The sequence below is a fragment of the Chiloscyllium plagiosum genome, chromosome 3 (assembly GCF_004010195.1).
Source record: "Chiloscyllium plagiosum isolate BGI_BamShark_2017 chromosome 3, ASM401019v2, whole genome shotgun sequence".
Classification (NCBI taxonomy): Eukaryota; Metazoa; Chordata; class Chondrichthyes; order Orectolobiformes; family Hemiscylliidae; genus Chiloscyllium; species Chiloscyllium plagiosum.
This window is the reverse complement of record NC_057712.1, coordinates 98,356,515-98,376,248: the sequence shown is the minus strand read 5'-3', so window position 1 is coordinate 98,376,248 and position 19,734 is coordinate 98,356,515. Positions and strand designations below refer to the sequence as shown.

The window sequence follows — 19,734 nt, the reverse complement described above, 5'->3', positions numbered from 1 at the left end:
AGGAATGATATTCAGTCCCTGGCGCGAGGGGACCTAGAATCAGGGGATGTAGAGTCAGAGTGGATAGACCTGAGAAATTCTAAGGGTAAAAAGACCCTCTTTGGAGTTATCTATAGGCCCCCAAACAGTAGTCTGGATGTCGGATGTAAGTTGAACCAGTCGCAAAGATGTTACTACAGTTGTTATGGGGGATTTCAACATGCAGGTAGACTGGGATTATCAGGATGATATTGGACCTCAAGAAAGAGACTTTGTGGAGTGCCTCCGAGATGGATTCTTAGATGGATTCTGGTGCTGGAGCCGACCAGGGAGAAGGCAATTCTGGATCTGGTATTGTGCAACGAACCAGAATTGGTCAGGGACGTCGAAGTGAAGGAGCCATTGGGAAGTAGTGACCATAATACAATAAGTTTCAATCTGCAATTTGAAAGGGAGAGGGTACAATCGGAAGTAACAATATTTCTGTTGAATAAAGGGAACTATGGAGCTATGAGGGAGGAGCTGGCCAAAGTTCAATGGTGCAATACCTTAGCAGGGATGACAGTGGAGGAATAATGGCAGATATTTCTGGGTATAATGCAGAAGATGCAGGATCAGTTCATTCCAAAAAGGAAGAACTATCCTAGGAGGAGGCATGGGTGGCCGTGGCTGACGAGGGAAGTTAAGAAACATATAAAGTTAAAAGAGAAAAAGAATAACATAGCAAAGATAAGTGGGAAAACGGAGGACTGGGAAGCTTTTAAAGAACAACAGAGGATTACTAAGAAGGAAATACGCAGACAAAAAATGAGGTACGAAGGTAAACTGACCAAAAATATAAAGGAAGATAGTAAAAGCTTTTTTAGGTATGTGAAAGGCAAAAAAATAGTTAAGACTTAAATTGGGCCCTTGAAGACAGAAACAGGGGAATATATTACGGGGAATAAAGAAATGGCAGAAGAATTGAATTGGTACTTCAGATCTGTGTTCACTGGGGAAGACACAAGCAATCTCCCTGAGGTAACAGTGGCTGAAGGACCTGAACTGAAGGGAATTTATATTTGCCAGGAATTGGTGTTGGAGAGACTGTTAGGTCTGAGGTATTCCCAGGCGGTCTCCCATCCAAGTACTAACCAGGCCTGAGTCTGCTTAGCTTCCGAGATCAGACGAGATCGGTCGTTTTCAGACTAGTATGGCCGTAGGCGCTGGCCCCTGCCTTTTCTCCCTACTTCAAGGCGTGCTGGCCAGCCACATTTTCTTTCTTGCTCTTTCTCTTTATCCCCTTTGGCTTTTTTTTCTCTTTTCTCTTTGCTCTTCCTCCTCCGTGCGTGCTTCCCTCCCTCCGTCCCTCCAGCTGCCTTTCAGCCAGCCCTTGGCCGCCAGGCTCCTGTAGTCTCCCACATCCCCACACAGGCCAACTGCAAGCCCTCCCCCTGCTTCATAGGGCTGCAGCCTGCATTCTCTCATCCTTCCTCACTCCTCCACCCCTCCATTTCGGAATGCCGGGCACTGACCAGTGGGGTACGGATCAGTACTGGGACCGCAGCTTTTTACAATCTATCTTCAGGATATACAAGATGGTATTCGCAATAACATTCGCAAATTTCATCAGCTGGGTGGCAGGGTGAAATGTGATGAGGATGTTAGGAGATTACAGGGTGACCTGGACAAGTTAGGTGAGTGCTCAGATGCATGGCAGATGCACTTTCACGTGGATAAATGGATCCTTATCCACTTTGGTGGCAAGAACATGAAGGCAGATTACCACCTAAGTGGAATCAATTTAGGTAAAGAGGCAGTAGAGAGAGATCTGGGTGTTCTTGTACACCAGTCAATGAAGGTAAGCATGCAGGTACAGCAGGTAGTGAAGAAGGCTAATAGCATGCTGGCCTTCATAACAAGAGGGATTGAGTATAGAAGCAAAGAGGTTCTTCAGCAGCTGTACAGGGCCCTGGTGAGACTGCACTTGGAGTACTGTGTGCAGTTCTGGTCTCCAAATTTGAAAAAAGACATTCTGGCTATTGAGGGAGTGCAGCGTAGGTTCATGAGGTCAATTCCTGGAATGGCGGGACTACCTTACGCAGAAAGACTCGAGCGACTGGGCTTGTGTACCCTTGAGTTTAGAAGACTGAGAGGGGATCTGATTGAGACATATAAGATTATTAAAGGATTGGACACTCTGGGGGCAGGAAACATGTTTCCCCTGATGGGCGAGTGCCGAACCAGAGGACACAGTTTAAAAATACGGGGTAGACCATTTAGGACAGAGATGAGGAGCAACTTCTTCACCCAGAGAGTGGTGGCTGTGTGGAATGCTCTTCCCTGTGGGCAGTGGAGGCCCAGTCTCTGGATTCATTCAAGAAAGAGTTGGATGGAGCTCTCAAGGATAGTGGAATCAAGGGTTACGGAGATAAGGCAGGAACAGGATACTGATTAAGGATGATCAGCCATGATCATATTGAATGGTGGTGCAGGCTCGAAGGGCAGAATGGCCTACTCCTGCACCTATTATCTATTGTCCAAAGATGGGCAGGTCAGGTGAATTGGCCATGCTAAATTGCCAATAGCGTTAGGTGCATTAATCAGAGGGAAATGGGTCTGGGTGGGTTACTCTTCGGAGGATCGGTGTGGACTGGTTGGGCCGACGGGCCCGATTCCACACTGTAGGGAATCTAATCTAATCTTTCTCTCACTCCTCTCTCATCTTCCCTCATGCAGTCTCTGAGCCCATCTGCTCCATGAGGCTCACCTCCTGTTCCCTTGACGTTATTCCCAAATCATCCAACATCTTTTCTGGAAGCAATTTTAGGCAATGGAGTGAACAACTCTCTCCTCATGTGTTGATCCTCTCTCCTTTAAATCTGTTGTCACCACTCTCTTGTTAAAATAAAAAGAACTTTTGACCCAACCTTGTATCTTATTTTTCTGTATTTTTATTGTGGAATGAAACGGTAAAAACACTTCCTTAAAAAGCTAGGATGGTAGAAGCAATTGCTGCAATTTTCAAAAGCAAGCTCCTGAAATCCATAGTAAGTTGTATCTACACTGCTGCTTTATTCGAACAGTGGGGGAAGCTTTTTGATTAGATTTTTTAGATTAGATTCCCTACAGTGTGGAAACAGGCCCTTCAGCCCAACCAGTCCACACCGACTCTCCGAAGAGCAACCCACCCAGACCCACTTCCTTCTAACTAATGCACCTAACACTGTGGCCAATTCACCTGACCTACACATCTCTGGATTGTGGGAGGAAACCAGAGCATCCAGAGGAAACCCACGCAGAGACGGGGAGAATGTGCAAACTTCACACAGACAGCTGCCCAACGCTGGAATCGAACCTGGGTCCCTGGTGCTGTTAAGCAGCAGTGCTAACCACTGAGCCACCGTGCTGCCGTTTGTAGATGGACCAGCTCCAGACGGTGTGAGATTTGGCCTGCAGCAAGTTGCTGATTGGCTTGTGAAGTAGTAAACAGATTTGGATGCCAAAGGCCATCAGCCTGACAACAACTATCTGATTGGCAACTGTGTAGCTAAACAGCTTGTGTGTGAACGATACTGGCCTTCGAACTGCAAAAAGGCATCATAATGTCTCTCTTTCTGTCTCCAGGAAAACACTTAAAGCCTGTGGAAAGCCAGTTTACTTTCTCCTACCAGTGTTTCTATCAACTGTTGCTTTTATGTAATAAGTCAGAGACTTTATAATTTATGCATCAATCGCTCTATGCCTCCTGTGTTAAGGCAAAAAAATTGAAGGATTTGGAAAATGGAAGCAACTCTTCCACTAAATCCTGAGGTCTGTCTCCACTGAATTGTTCCTGAGGTCCTTTCTCCCATCCACTCATAAGATCAATGATTTTTGGCTGTATGTAAGGGGGTTAGAAGGTTTTAACTATGAGTCATACGTCAACAATTCATAGCTATTTACCTGTAGTTAGAAACTATTTGTCTGTAGTAAGTAGTCATTCCTTTAAGTACAGAGATCTGAGTCTATCAGGCAGGCAAATTGCGGATCTTGCAGACTTTGATAAAATCTTTAACTTTTGTTACCATTCTGAACAGAGAGGCTTGATGTTCAGTGGGCTATCCCATTGAGGTAAATGGTAAGTTGCTATACTATAGACCTATCAGACCATAGGGCTAAAACCTCATCCGACTAATGGTGATTTAACCTGAGGATCTCACGCCTCAGGTGAAATGAAAGGTTGAAAAGGAGAGCCCTTCACAATAACCATAGCCTGTGTATGAAGTGAACCCAAACCGCTGGCATTGTAAGCCAGCAGTCCAGCCAACTGAACTAATCGGACACTAGACAAAGCAGCTTCTGGATTAGTGGTGCTGGAAGAGCACGGCAGTTCGATGCTGCCTGAACTGCTGTGCTCTTCCAGCACCACTAATCCAGAATCCGGTTTCCAGCGTCTGCAGTCATTGTTTTTACCTACTAGACAAAGCAGCATTCATTTCCACCCTCTCTTTCTGCTCAAGTCCTGAAGTATGTAGTCACCTCTCAAAGCCTTTCCCTACTTCGCAGAATTTCATGTTTAAATCAATCCAATGAGGTTTCTGCCATCACTCCAGTTGTAGCCAGAATATCAATTTCAATGGCTTCACTTCTACTCGTGTACTGTTATCTTTGGTATCCCCCAAGGATCCATCTGTAGCTACCTTCCTGTTGTTCAATGCTATACAATTCTTTGGCAACATCATCTCAAGTCTCAGCAATAATTTTCATAGGTCCATAAGACCATAAGACATAGGAGTGAAAGTAAGGCCATTCGGCCCATTAAGTCCACTCCGCCATTCAATCATGGCTGATTGGCATTTCAACGCCACTTACCCGCATTCTCCCCGTTGCCCTTAATTCCTTGTGAGATCAAGAATTTATCAATATCTGCCTTCAAGACATTTAATGCCATGGCCTCCACTGAGTTCCGTGACAGTGAATTCCACAGGCCCACCACTCTCTGGTTGAAAAAATGTCTCCTCATTTCCTTTATAAGTTGACCCCCTCTAATTCTAAGGCTCTGCCCACAGGTCCTAGTCTCCCAGCCTAACGGAAACAAATTCCCAGCATCCACCCTTTCTAAGCCATGCATTATCTTGTAAGTTTCTATTAGATCTCCCCTCAACCTTCTAAACTCTAATGAATACAATCCCAGGATCCTCAGCCGTTCATCGTATGTAAGGCCTACCATTCCAAGGATCATCCGTGTAAATCGCCGCTGGACACGCTCCAGTGCCAGAATGTCCTTCCTGAGGTGTGGGGCCCAAAGTTGGACACAGTACTCCAAATGGGGCCTAACTAGAGCATTATAAAGTCTCAGTAGCACATTATTGCTTTTACATTCCAACCCTCTTGAGATGAATGACAACATTACATTTGCTTTCTAAACCACTGACTCAACCTGCAAGTCAACCTTTAGAGAATCCTGGACTAGCACTCTCAGATCCCTTTGCACTTTGACTTTATGAATTTTCTCATCGTTTAGAAAATAGTCCATGCCTGTATTCTTTTTTCCAAAGTGCAAGACCCCACATTTGCTCAATTGAATTTCAACAGCCATTTCTTGGACCACTCTCCTAAACTGTCTAAATCTTTCTGCAGCCTCCCCACCTCCTCAGTACTACCAGCCTTCGTATCATCAGCAAACTTTGCCAGAATTCCCCTAACACCTTCATCCAGATCATTTATATAAAGTAAACAGCTGTGGCCCCAACACTGAACCCTGCAGGACACCACTTGTCACCAGCTGCCATTCCGAAAAAGAACCTTTTATCCCAACTCTCTGCCTTCTAACAGACAGCCAATCATTAATCCATGCCAGTAGCTCACCTTGAACACCATGGGCCCTCACCTTGCTCAGGGGGAAAGTGAGGACTGCAGATGCTGGAGCTCATTCCTGAAGAAGGGCTCATGCCCGAAACGTCAATTCTCCTGCTCCTTGGATTTTGACTGACCTGCTGCGATTTTCCAGCAACACATTTTCAGCCCTCACCTTATTCAGCAACCTCCCGTGAGGGACCTTAACAAAGGTCTTTTGGAAGTCTAGGTAGATAACATCCACTGGCTTTCCCTGGTCTAACCGACTTGTTTCCTCTTCAAAGAATTCTAACAGGCTTGTCAGGCATGACCTCCTCTTACTAAATCCATGCTGATCTGTTCTATTCCGACCCTGCACTTCCAAGAATTTAGAAATCTCATCCTTAACGATGGATTCTAGAATTTTACCTACAACCGGGGTTAGGCTAATCGGTCTATAATTTTTCATCTTTTGTCTTGACCCTTTCTTGAACAAGGGGGTTACAACAGCGATTTTCCAATCATCTGGGACTTTCCCTGACTCCAGTGACTTTTGAAAGATTACAACCAATGCCTCCGCTATTTCTTCAGCCACCTCCCTCAGAACGCTAGGATGTAGCCCATCCAGGCCAGCAGATTTATCAATTTTTAGACCTTTTAGCTTTTCTCGCACTTTCTCTTTTGTCCACTGATGATATGTGACTCTACCTCATACCAACTCTCTCAATGTCTCCAATGGTGTAAAAGGAGCAGACTGCTTATCCAATGAAACACTGAGAAGACCAACAATGTGTGATTTCGATCTGCACGCTTAACTCCATTTCCAGCTACTGACTTTAAGTCTCTGGCTGACAGTCACATTTTAATTGGAGGTGAACTGCCAAACTCGTATTCACACCATCATTGACAACAACTTTTCCATCTCTATAGCATCACTGGATTTCAATCCTGTCACAGTTAATGCAAAAAGCCTCATTTGTCCCTTTATTATTACCTCACAACATCTCTATGATATCCCACATTGTGCCCCAAGTAAGCTTAAGGTCATCTAAAGTTCCACTGCCCATGTCTTAGTTTGTACTGAGTCCCTATCCCCTATCACATGTGCTGCCGATCTACATTGGTGCTTAGTTAAGTAATGTCTTGGTTTAAAATTCTTACCCTTCATGGCCTCTCGTCATCACTGTGATTTCCTCCAGCCACACAACCCTCCAGGATACCTGCACTTCAATCAGTCTGGCCTCTTGGACATCCCCAAAATTCAATGCTCCACCAACTGTTGGCTGTGCTTTCAGTTATCAAGGCCTTAAACAGTGGAAATACCTCCCTAAACCTTTACACTTTCCTACCTAGCTCGCGCTTAACACACTTCTTGATACCCATCTCGCCGACCATGCTTTTCATCTGACCTATTACCTCAGGTGGCCTCAGTGTCATTCTTTATTTTATAATACTCCTGTGAAACACCTAGCACAGAAACCGGGAAACAGGGATATGAACATATAAGGAGAAAGTGAGCACTGCAGACGCTGGAGATCAGAGTCTAAGACTATGGTGCTGGAAAAGCACAGCCAGTCACGAAGCACCCGAGGAGCAGGTGAATCGACGTTTCGGGAATAAGTCCTTCATCAGGAATGAAAATATAAGTTCTGAGGAAGGGTCATTCGACCCGTGACATTGACTCTGACTTTTCTCCACAGATGCTACCAGACTGGCTAAGCCTTTCCAGCAATTTCTGATTTACAGCATCCACAGTTCTTTTGGCTTGTAAAAAATAAGTTGTTGTTGTGAGATCACATAGAGCCCACCCAGTTCATTATAGACAAACCAATGATTTCATCAACCACTTTGCCTAGAAATTTGACCTTAACACTTAAAGGATCGACAGATACAGGTTAACATTTATGGCTATTTATACTTAGCGTGCTGCTCAGGGAAAGAAAAGTTTCATTAGAAAGACAGAAAAACTAAGGTTGGAATGTGTGCTTTTATTTCTTCAATAACATTCACTTTAAACAAAAGCAGAAAGCACCAGCCGTACAAGAGGCACTGGGGTAAATGCAGATAAAGGAGACAGCAGCAAAATGGAAAACATATGATCAACTTCACAAACATCCAAATTTTTTGTCATAGTGACATTATACCACTGACCAGTGAACTCAATAGGCCACATGAAAAGAGAAAAATATTCATGGCCCATTCTGCATCACTGAGTCCCGCAAAAGCTCTGCTGTCAATTGGATATTCTGAAGTACAAAATGTTTGTAAGTAATTACATTCACACTGAACAGCCTCCAGCCATATCACAAACATAAATTAATTTTACAAAATTAAGCGCAAATAAAAATCGTTCTCACTTCAACTAAATTAGACACATTAAAAATTAATGTTGTGTAATTAAACATTCTAAAAACAAACCTCCCTCCTCCACCCCATCACACTCCCTGACTTCTCACCTCCCTCCACACAACCAGTGCTCCCCAGTCATATGCAAATCTCCTGTCTGATTTCACCAGTGGTGTTAAGAACAGACCTTTCCAAATCACCAGAGACATCCAAATTCAAACAGGCACATGCAACATGAAAAATATGACTAAAAAGTGAACTGCAGCAAACATTGCTACTGCAGCATGGCAAGTACATAATCCATAGCGGTGATGGCATAACTCTTCTCATCCAAATCTGTTTTCCTCAACTGCACCAGGTTTATTAGATGGTTTTGGATCAGGAACCAGGCCTTTCATTCTCTTTAAATCTTTTGACAATCCGTACAGAACCATTGATTGAGTGCAATTTCTTTATCAAACCAGTCCAGTGACATCACATGATAAACAAATATAGTGTTAGGATGATGGAGGTGTGAAAATTTTGATATTGATGTTTAGAGCAGAAAGCTCCAACGTCAGAGTTGTCACCTTTTGGGAGAGAAACTGGGCTGGGGATTTTATGGCATTCATGAGCAAGGAAACTGGTGGATGGACCCACAAAACAGGGACTTTGTGCCTCTAAAAACCAACTTCTTACCTTCAGCCTTTCGCCACTCAGATTTAATGGGATCAACGTGCAGCCCAACCATTTTGACCCCACATTCTGCTCACCAGTCAATGAGCTAGAGTGAGGAGATGGAGGGAGGCGGGAGGGAGGGAGGAGGAGGGAAGAGGAACAATTCAATTGGAGCCTTGCCACTGCCACGGTTTTCCCTTCCCAGGTCCACACCAACCCTACCCCACCAAATAACCCCTCTCCCAACCAACACCCCCGGAGCTAGGACCTGCCAGCCCAGTCTCAGTGAGGTCCTAGTCTTAGCTGGAGGTCTCTGGCCATTACCAGTACTGAGCTGCCACTCTCGAACAGGCCAGCAGCTCTCTAAGGCACGTCTCCCTCACAGAGGGCAGCTTAACAATTAAAGTGTCACCTGCTAAAAACATCAGAGCACGGCAAGTTCCCCAAACAGAATCAGGTTTGACCAGCCATCTAAGCTGTGCTGCAGGGTGCCCACCATCAGCACCTAATCCAGTCCCTGAAACTAAAGTCCATCTCAGACAGCTACTTCCTGGAGCTCAGAAGACCGGTGTTTCTCCAGCCTGTAATTCTCCCTGAGCCAATAGCACCGAACATTCACTCAGTCCACCATATGCCCAGTGCCAACAGTCTGGCCACTGACAAGAGACTTTGCAGCAACTCGCCAAGGCCAATTCAACATTCTACATCCTTAACCTCTACCACTTAGAAGGTCAAGAGCAGCAGGTGCATGGGACATATCATCACCTGCAACTTGCCCTTCAGATCACATAGCACCCTGATTGAATGTATGTCACCATCTCTTAATTGTCACTGTGTCACAATCTTGGATACCCCTATAAATAACAGCACAAACATCATCATGACATCAACTCCAACTGTCCAATATTGTGCTTGCCAAGCACGATCTTCATCGAACCACAAATCTGCCTGTGATATCTTATTTTTCCCCAAAACAAAGTTCATGCCGGAGTTGATTCAATTGTTTATCTTCACATGCTTGTCTTTTTCGACAGCAGATGGATCTGCAGAGCGACTCCACTCAAGGAGCGCAGTGCAATGACAAGAGGCAAGACTTGGCAGCCACAGCTATCTCCGAGTTAAACAATATTACACACAAAACACTTTATGCCTGAAGTTCTGAGCAAATCAATGGAGCAGAATCTTTCTTTATTAATATCACAATAATATAATTAACAGCACCAACACCACAGTGATATTATTTCATCTCATTTTCAGCAGTCTAGCTTTTTCAAAATTCCACAGAAATGTTCAAAACAATATTACTTACAGTTTGTTTCTCCCGTTTAAACAGGGCAGATACAGTACTTTGACAGCGTTGTTTCCTTCACATAACTTGTGAGACGACTCAGGCTTAACTGCGTTCTTGTCAACTCTTGTAAAATCACTATTTGAATCATTGTGTGATCTCACCAGCAGGCTATCCGAATTCAAAAGCCAGAGCTGTAAGAAAGGGAAGAAAGACACAGACATATCAAAGAAGATAGCTAATACATCTGAACGTAAGCAAGGCACTGGAAAGTAAATTGCAGACTTTAAAAGGATGGCTGTCTGCAAAGTCACCCGCGATTCATTTCTGATCAACAAAAAGCACCGGTGAATTCGGTGTTTTTGGATTTTCAGCAGCTTTGCCTCCAAGTGGTTAGTGGGCAAAAGCCAGGAAGATTGGCCATGCTAAATTGCCCGTAGTGTTAGGTGAAGGGGTAAATGTAGGGGAATGGGTCTGGGTGGGTTGCTTTTCGGAGGGTCGGTGTGGACTTGTTGGGCCGAAGGGCCTGTTTCTACACTAAGTAATCTAAATCTAAATTAGGGACAGGTGAAATTGTCAGGCTAGGTAAGAGGAAAAAGGAAGCATACATAAGGTTTAGGCAATTGAAGACAGACGAAGCTTTTGAAGAATATCAGGAATGTAGGACCAATCTGAAATGAGAAATTATGAGGGTTATAAGAGGTCATGACATTTCTTTAGCAAACAGGGTTAAGATAAATCCAAAAGCCTTTTATTTGTATATAAGGAGCAAGAGAAAGGATCAGCTCACACAAGGATAAAGGAGGAAAGTTAAGTGTGAAATCAAAGAAAATGGGTAAGATTCTTAATGAGTACTTTGTGTCAGGATTCACTGGGGAGAGGGGCATGACGATGTTAAGGTGAGGAATAGATGTTTGATTATGCTAGGCCAAATCAGCATAAGGAGGGAGGAAGTGTTGTGTATTCTAAAAGGCATTAAAGTGTTGCATTTTGGAAGATCCAATTCAAAGTGAACTATGCAGTAAATGGAAAAGCCCTGGAGAAAACTGATGTATAGAGAGACCTGGGTGTTCAGATCCACTGTACTCTGAAGGTGGCAAAGCAAGTCGATAGAGTGGTCAAGAAGGCATACAGCATGCTTTCCTTCATTGGACGGGGTATTGAGTACAAGAGTTGGTAGGTCATGTTCCAGTTGTATTGGACTTTGACTTGGCTACATTTGGAATACCGCGTACAGTTCTGGTCGCCACATTACCAAAAGGATGTGAGTGCTTTGGAGAGGGTGCAGAGGAGGTTCACCAAGATGTTGCCTGGTATTGGAGGGTGCTAGCTGTGAAGAGAGATTGAGTAGATCAGGATTATTTTCATGAGAAAGATGGAGGTTGAGGGTTGGCCTGATTTAAGTCTACAAAATCATGAGAGGTATAGACAGGATGGATAGCAAGAAGCTTTTTCCCAGAATGGGGGACTCAATTCCTAGGGGTAACAAGTTCAAGGTGAGAGGCGAAAAGTTTAAGGGAGATATACATGGAAAGTTCTTTACATAGAGGGTGGTTGGGGCTTGGAACACTTTACCAGCAGAGGTGGTAAAGGTGGACACGATAGCGTCATGTAAGATGTATCTAGACATATACATGAATGGGCAGGGAGCAGAGGGATACAGATCCTTGGGAAATAGGTGAGAGGTTTAGATAGAGGATCTGGATTGGTACAGGCTTGGAGGGACGAAGGGCCTGTTCCTGTGCTGTAATTTTCTTTGTTCTTGTTCTTAAGTAAAGCACATGGGATCGGAGTAATACATTGGCATGGATTCAGAATTGATTGACAGGAAACAGAGAGCAGGAATAAGTAGGTCTTTTTCCAGATGTTTGGCAGTGATTAGTACCAAAAGGATCAGTGCTTGTTCCCAGCTCCTTACAATTTATATAAATGATCTGGGTGAGCGAACCAAATGCAATGTTTTCAAGTTTGCTGATACAGAGCTGGGCAGGATTATGAGTCGTGAGGATGCAGAACAGAGGCTTCAAGATGATTTGGATAAGTTGAAGTAGTGGGCAAGTACATGACAAATGGCTAAATGCGATGCTATACATTTTTTCAGAGCAGAAGAGTATTATTGAAATGCTTATATAGTGGGAAGTGTGGATATATGAAGGAATCTGTACGCCAGTCAATACAGGCAGGTGCAGCAAGCATCTAGGAAGGCAAATGCTATATTGGCCTTCATTGCAAGATGATTTGAGTTCAGAAGTCAGGATGTCTTACTGCAGTTATACAGGGCCTTAGCAACACCAAACTTCCAGTACAGTGTGCAGTTTTGGTCTCCCTCTGTAAGAAAGACATACCTTCCATAGAGGAAGAACAGTGGAGGTTCACGAGGCTGTTACCAAGGCTGGCCTACGAGGAGAGGTTCGTTTGACTGGGCTTGTATCTATGAGAGTTTAAAAGGACAAGAGGGGATCTGATTGAAACGTACAAAATTCTAACAGGGCTGGACAGACTAGATGCAAGGAGGAGGTTTTCTCTCACTGGGGACTCTGGATCAGGGAGTCACAGAAGGCCGTGGAGGCCAAGTCACTGAATATATTCAAGAAAGAGGTATGTATATTGTTAGATTTTAAAGGCTTGATGAAGTGGAGAAGTTGAGAAAGTGGAATGGTCCATTCCTGTTCCCAGTTTCTATATTTCTAACATTGTGTTATAATCGCCACAGAGACTGATAACACTTTAACGAGAAAATAATCTCCATGAGGCCAATGGAAAGAACGCCACCAGACAATATTCCACTTTAAATATTTTGCTGCAATAAAGGAAATAAAACCAACAAAAATTCAAATGTTAATTAACAGATGAGGAAATTTCAACTAAAAAATTACATTTTAAGGAAAATAATCAGTACAAGAAAAATTCTAACATTATTCACTCTTATAACTTCCAACATAAATATGGTATCATTTATAATCTCACTGTATTTCCAACTTGATCTTCATTTTGTAAGAACTCTCACTTCTCCACCAGTCAGTTACATCCATCAGCAGCTATATTCCAGGTAAAAACCAGGGCTGCAGATGCTGGAAACCAGATTCTAGATTAGAGTGGTGCTGGAAAAGCACAGCAGTTCAGGCAGCATCTGAATTCCTGATGAAGGGCTTTTGCCCGAAACGTCGATTTTCCTGCTCCTCGGATGCTGCCTGAACTGCTGTGCTTTTCCAGCACCACTCTAATCTAGCAGCCATATTCCATCTGAGGTTCCTAGGCATAGTTATCACTGACAAGATGATCTTTCAAACATCCCTCACAGTCCTAATGGCACAATAGACAATAGGTGCAGGAGAAGGCCATTCTGCCCTTCGAGCCAGCACCACCATTCAATATGATCATGGCTGATCATCCTTAATCAGTATCCTGTTCCTGCCTTATCTCCATAACCCTTGATTTCACTATCCTTGAGAGCTCTATCCAACTCTTTCTTAAATGAATCCAGAGACTGGGCCTCCACTGCCCTCTGGGGCAGAGCATTCCACACAGCCACCACTCTCTGGGTGAACAAGTTTCTCCTCATCTCTGTCCTAAATGATCTACCCCCCAGAACTGTACACAGTACTCCAGGTGTGGTCTCACCAGGGCCCTATACAGCTGCTGAAGAACCTCTTTGCTTCTATACTCAATCCCTCTTGTTATGAAAGCCAGCATGCTATTAGCCTTCTTCCCTACCTGCTGTACCTGCATGCTTACCTTCATTGACTCGTGTACAAGAACACCCAGATCTCTCTCTACTGCCTCTTTACCTAAATTGATTCCATTTAGGTAGTAATCTGCCTTCCTGTTCTTGCCACCAAAGTGGATAACCATACATTTATCCACATTAAACTGCACCACTCACCTAACTTGTCCAGGTCACCCTGTAATCTCCTAACATCCTCCTCACATTTCACCCTGCCACCCAGCTTAGTATCATCAGCAAATTTGCTAATGTTATTGCTAATACCATCTTCTATATCATTAATATATATTGTAAAAAGCTGCGGTCCCAGTACTGATCCCTGCGGTACCCCATTGGTCACTGCCTGCCATTCTGAAATGGAGCAGTTTATCACTACTCTTTGTTTTCTATCAGCCAACTAACTTTCAATCCAAGTTAGTACTTTGCCCCCAATATCATGCGCCCTAATTGTGTTCACTTACCTCCTATGTGGGACTTTATCAAAAGCTTTCTGAAAGTCCAGGTACACTACATCTACTGGATCTCCCTCGTCCATCTTCAGAGTTACATCCTCAAAACATTCCAGAAGAAACTCAAGACACTCATCCCGCTACCACCGCTTCAACAGCAGCATTGAGTGCTGTCCAAACCATAATCACTCATCCTTGCTGTCCTCAGTGTTCTGTCCTTTCTAACTATATAACACACAGTGTTAAGGCACCTGCAATCACCTCCCTTGCCTCCCACAACAACTTGAGATACGAATGGCAGATTGCTGCCAGACCTTTTCCAGCAATTTTGGTTTTTGCTTTTGAGATACATCCCATCTTGGTCTGGGGATTTATCTGATTTTAAACCTGTTAAAGCTGTTAATACCTCCTCCCTCTGAATGACAATTTGTTCAAGTATATCACATTCTTCTTCCCTGTTTTTGATATCCCTCATCATTCTTCTCTTTGTGAAGTACTCATTTAAACCTTTCCTTACATCTTCTTACTCAACTCACAATTTGCCATTCAAGTCCCTAATGGGCCCCACTTATCACCTGGGCATCTTCGTGCCCACAATGATGCTTAGAAAATGCCTTGGATTTTTCACTTAATTTACCTGACAATGTTTTCGCGTGGTCTTTCTTTGCTGTCCTAATGATCTGAGCCCTTGGGACTTTTCCATTCACTCACTGGATTTGGGCATCGCTGGCTGGCCAGCATTTACTATCCACCCCTAGTTGCAGTTGAGCTGCCTTGTTGAATCGCTGCAGTCCACCTACAGTCAGAGTACAGAGATGTACAGCATGAAACAGACCCTTCGTCCAACTCGTCCATGCCGACCACATATCCTAACTTAATCTAGTCCTATTTGCCAGCACTTGGCCCATATCGTTCTAAACACTTCCTTTCAGATGCCTTTTAAATATTCTAATTGCACCAGCCTCCATCACTTCCTCTGGTAGCTCATTTCATACACGCATCTGCTGTGGGTTTATCCACAATTCCATGAGGGTGAGAATTTCAGGATTTTGACCCAGTGGTACTGAAAGAACACTGATATATTTCCAAGTTAGGATTGCAAGTGAGAAACTTGAAGGTGGTGGCCTCCCATGTATCTGCTACCCTTGTCCTTCAAGATGGAAGTGGTCCTGGGTTTGGAAGATGCTGTCTAAGGACCTTTGATGAATGTCTGCAGTGCCCCTTGTAGGTGTCACACAGTGCTGCTAATGACTATCAGTGGTGGAAGCTTATGGATAGGGTGTCAATCAATTGGGCTGCTTTGTCCTGGATGGTATCAAGCTTCTTGAGTGTTGTTGGAGTTGCACCCATCCAGGCATTGGGGAGTATTCCATCACACTCCTGTCTCATGTTTTGCAGATGGTGGACAGGTTTTGGATGGGTAGATGAGTTACTTGCTGCTGTATTCCTAGCCTCTGACCTGTTGGTGTAGCCATTTTGTTGGTGTGGCATGTCCAGTTGAGTTTACTGATCAATAGTAACCCCCAGGATGTCGGGAATGGGAGAATCAGCAATGCTAACACCACTAAATGCCAAGGGAAGATGGTTAGGCTGTCTCTTATTAGTGATGGTCATACCTTGGCATTTACATGGCATAATGTTACTTGCTGCTTGTCAGCCAACACCAGGATATTGTCCAGATCTTGTTACATTTGAATATGGACTGCTCCAGTCTGTGAGGAGTCACGAATGGTGCTGAACATTGTGTAGTCATTGGCAAACATTCCCATGTCTGACCTAATGATGGAGGGAAGGTCATTAATGAAGATGTTTGGGATGATATCACTGAGTAATATCTACAGAGATGACTGAACTCCAATGACCACAACCATCTCCCTTTGTGCCAGGTATGATTCCAACCAGCTTCTGGATCAGTGGTGCTGGAAGAGCACAGCAATTCAGGCAGCATCCGACGAGCAGCAAAATCGACGTTTCGGGCAAAAGCCCTTCATCAGAAGGGCTTTTGCCCGAAACGTTGATTTTGCTGCTCGTCGGATGCTGCCTGAATTGCTGTGCTCTTCCAGCACCACTGATCCAGAATCTGGTTTCCAGCATCTGCAGTCATTGTTTTTACCTACCTGATTCCAACCAGCACAGAGTTTGTCCCTTGATACCGTATGATTCCAGTTTTGCTAGGGCTCTTTGATGCTATCCTCAGTCAAATGCAGCCTTGATGTCAAGGGCTGTCACTTTCATCTCTCCTCTGGAATTGAGCTCTTTTGTTTATGTTTGACCCTGTAATGGGGTCAGGAGCTGAGTGGCCCTGGCAGAACCCAAATTGGCATCACTGAACAGGTTATTGCTGAGGGGGTGCTGCTTGATAGCACTGGTAGTGACATCTTCCATCACTTTACTGATGACCTGGAGTAGACTGATGTGGCGATAACTAGCTCGGTTGGATTGGTCCTGTTTTTGTGTAAAGAATGCCCCTGCACAATTTTCCACATTATCGAGTAGATGCCAATGTTGTAACTGTACTAGAAGCAGCAAGTTCTGGAGCACAAGTCTTCAGTTCTGTTGCCATGACTTGGAGGTGCCGATGTTAGACTGGGATAGACAAAGTTAAAAATCACACAACACCAGGTTATAGTCCAACAGGTTTATTTGGAAGCACTATTGTCGGAATGGTGTCAGGTCCTGTAGACTTTGCACTATCCAGAATCCCCAACCATTCTGTGATATCACATGAAGTGAATCGAATTGGCTGAAGCCTGGTCTCGGACCACTGGAGGGGACCAAGATGGATCATCTATTCGGCACTTCTGGCTGAAGATGGCTGCGAATGCACTTTGCAATGATGGAAGTGCTGGGCTCTTCCATCGTTGACGATGGGGATATTTGTAGAACCTCCTCTTCCAGTGAGTTGTTCAGTTGCTCACCACCATTCATGATTGGATATGGCAGGACTGCAGATGTTAGATCTGATCGGCTGGTTGAGGGGTTGCTTAGCTCTGGCTATCACTTGCTGGATATGCTGTTGGACAGCTTCACCAGGTTGGCGCCTCATTGTTATGTATGCCTGGTACTGCTCCTGGCACATCCTCCTGCACGCTCCATTGAACCTGGGTTAATCCCCTGATTCGAGGATAATGGTTGAGTATGGGATAAGCCAGGCCTTGAGGTTACAGATTGTGCCAGGGTACTGGAATTCTGCTGCTAATGATGGCCCATAGCACCTCATCACCCATAAGCTTCCTCTCATTTCCTTATCGAATCCTCAATGTGATGACCATGTATCTCTGGAAGTTTGATCGCAATCTTCACCTTTACAGGAAAATGGTGGCTCTGTACTTTCACATTTACCTTTTTGAAAGATTCCACCAGTGCAAATGTAGATTTTTTCTACAAGTAGTTATTCTCAGTCCACTTTGGCCAGATCCTGTCCTATCTTATGATAATCATCCTCCCCCAATTCAAATGTTTATTTCTAGTCAGGGACTTTTAGGAAAAAGAGGAACTTGGAAGAGATGGAGGGACTGGCTCTATTCTTTCATAAAGTATGATCACAATAGAGAGGAATGACTTAACTGTAGGAAACAGGGATGTAGAAGTTTTATAGGCAGGTAAGGGAAATGATGAAGGCATTTGTAAGAGTGTGTAGAGTAACCACGTAATCTAATCATAGTAAATATATAGTAATCATGTGAGTTAGCAGTAAAGTGCAGCTATATTCAAGAGGGATGTTAACATCCTTACAGACTAGGTAATTCAGATGGGCAAAGGTAGGCTCGATACGTTCACAGAATGTTTTCTTATAGCTGCATATTCTGGGACAACCAGAGAGATGGCTATCCTCGTCCTTATTATCCAAAGAGACACGATTAATTATTGACTTCGCAGTAAAGATGCCATTAGGCAGAAGTGATCATAAAATGATTTAATTTTACATTCAGTTTGAGGGAGAGAAGGATGGGTCCACCGCTAGCATATTAAAATTTAATAACAGTGATTACCCGTATCATGAGAAATCAGAGCTAGTGAAAGTGAACTGGGTTACGGATAGGTCAATAGAGATGCAGTGGCAAACATTTAAAGGGATATTTCAGAAAATGTAGAATAGGTACATTCCAACAAAAAGGAAAGACTCCAAGGAGACAGCATCTGTGGTAAAGTCAAAAAGCAAAAGATATAATATATCAAAAGAAAACATATCAAATCGTGCAATGGTCAGTAGCAAGTCAGAGAACTGCACCAAACATGAACAAACAGCAAGGATTGACCAAGAGATTAATAAAGAGAAATAAATTAGAAAAGGAGAGAAAGCCAGCTGAAAATATAAAAGCTGATAGTAAGAGTTTTTATCAGCCTTTAAAAAAAAAGAGTTAAAGTGAATGTTAGCCTGCCAGCAAATAAGTCTAAGGAGTTAATAACGGAAGAGGAAGCATGGCAGATGAACATTTATTTTGCACCAGTCTTCACTGTGGAGGATACGAGAAACAACCCTGACAGGGAATACTTGCGGACACAGAGATGGGTTCAAGTGCGTATACTTCAACGCAAGGAGTATCAGAAATAAGGTGGGTGAACTTAAGGCATGGATCGGTACCTGGGACTATGATGTTGTGGCCATCACGGAAATGTGGATAGAAGAGGGACAGGAATGGTTGTTGGAGGTTCCTGGTTACAGATGTTTCAGTAAGATTAGGGAGGGTGGTAAAAAAGGAGGGGGGGTGGCGTTGCTAATTAGAAATGGTATAACGGCTGCAGAAAGGCAGTTCGAGGGGGATCTGCCTTTGGAGGCAGTATGGGCTGAAGTCAGAAATAGGAAAGGTGCAGTCACCTTGTTGGGTGTTTACTATAGGCCCCCCAATAGCAGCAGAGATGTGGAGAAACAGATTGGGAAACAGATTTTGGAAAGGTGCAGAAGCCACAGGGTAGTAGTCATGAGCGATTTCAACTTCCCAAATATTGATTGGAAGCTCTTTAGATCAAGTAGATTGGATGGGGCGGTGTTTGCGCAGTGTGTCCAGGAAGCTTTTCTAACTCAGTATGTAGATTGTCCGACCAGAGGGGAGGCCATATTGGATTTGATACTCGATAATGAACCGGGACAAGTGATGGGCTTGTTAGTGGGTGAACATTTTGGTGATGGTGACCACAATTCTGTGACTTTCACCTTGGTTATGGAGAGAGATAGGTGCATGCAATTTACAATTTATTCAAATGGTTCATATGAAGGGATCAAAGAAATGGCTGCAATATTTGCTGTGACAAAACAGGTAGATAAATAACTTATGTAAGAGAGGCTACAAAGGGATACAGGTATGTTAAGTTAGTGGGCAAAGATCTCTGAGTATAGGGTGGGAAAGTGTGAAATTTTGGCAAGAATAAAAAAAAGCATATTATCTAAATAGTGAGAGATTGCAGAGCTTCGAGAGATCTGGATGTCCTCAGGCACAAGTCATAAAAGGATAGTCTGCAGGTAATCGGCGGAAATTTAACAAAATGGTACTTTC

General features: G+C 43.8%; 1 protein-coding gene and 1 pseudogene across 1 annotated transcript in view; both read right to left on the bottom strand.

The window, feature by feature from the left end:
• ube3d (ubiquitin protein ligase E3D) overlaps positions 1–19,734 on the bottom strand; it is a 164,224-nt gene that overhangs the window by 100,276 nt on the left and 44,214 nt on the right. The window contains exon 8 of the mRNA XM_043686945.1: positions 10,088–10,260. Within this exon, the coding sequence (XP_043542880.1) occupies positions 10,088–10,260 (173 nt within the window). The remainder of the gene's footprint in view (positions 1–10,087; positions 10,261–19,734) is intronic.
• On the bottom strand, positions 1,063–1,183 carry LOC122548699 (annotated as a pseudogene).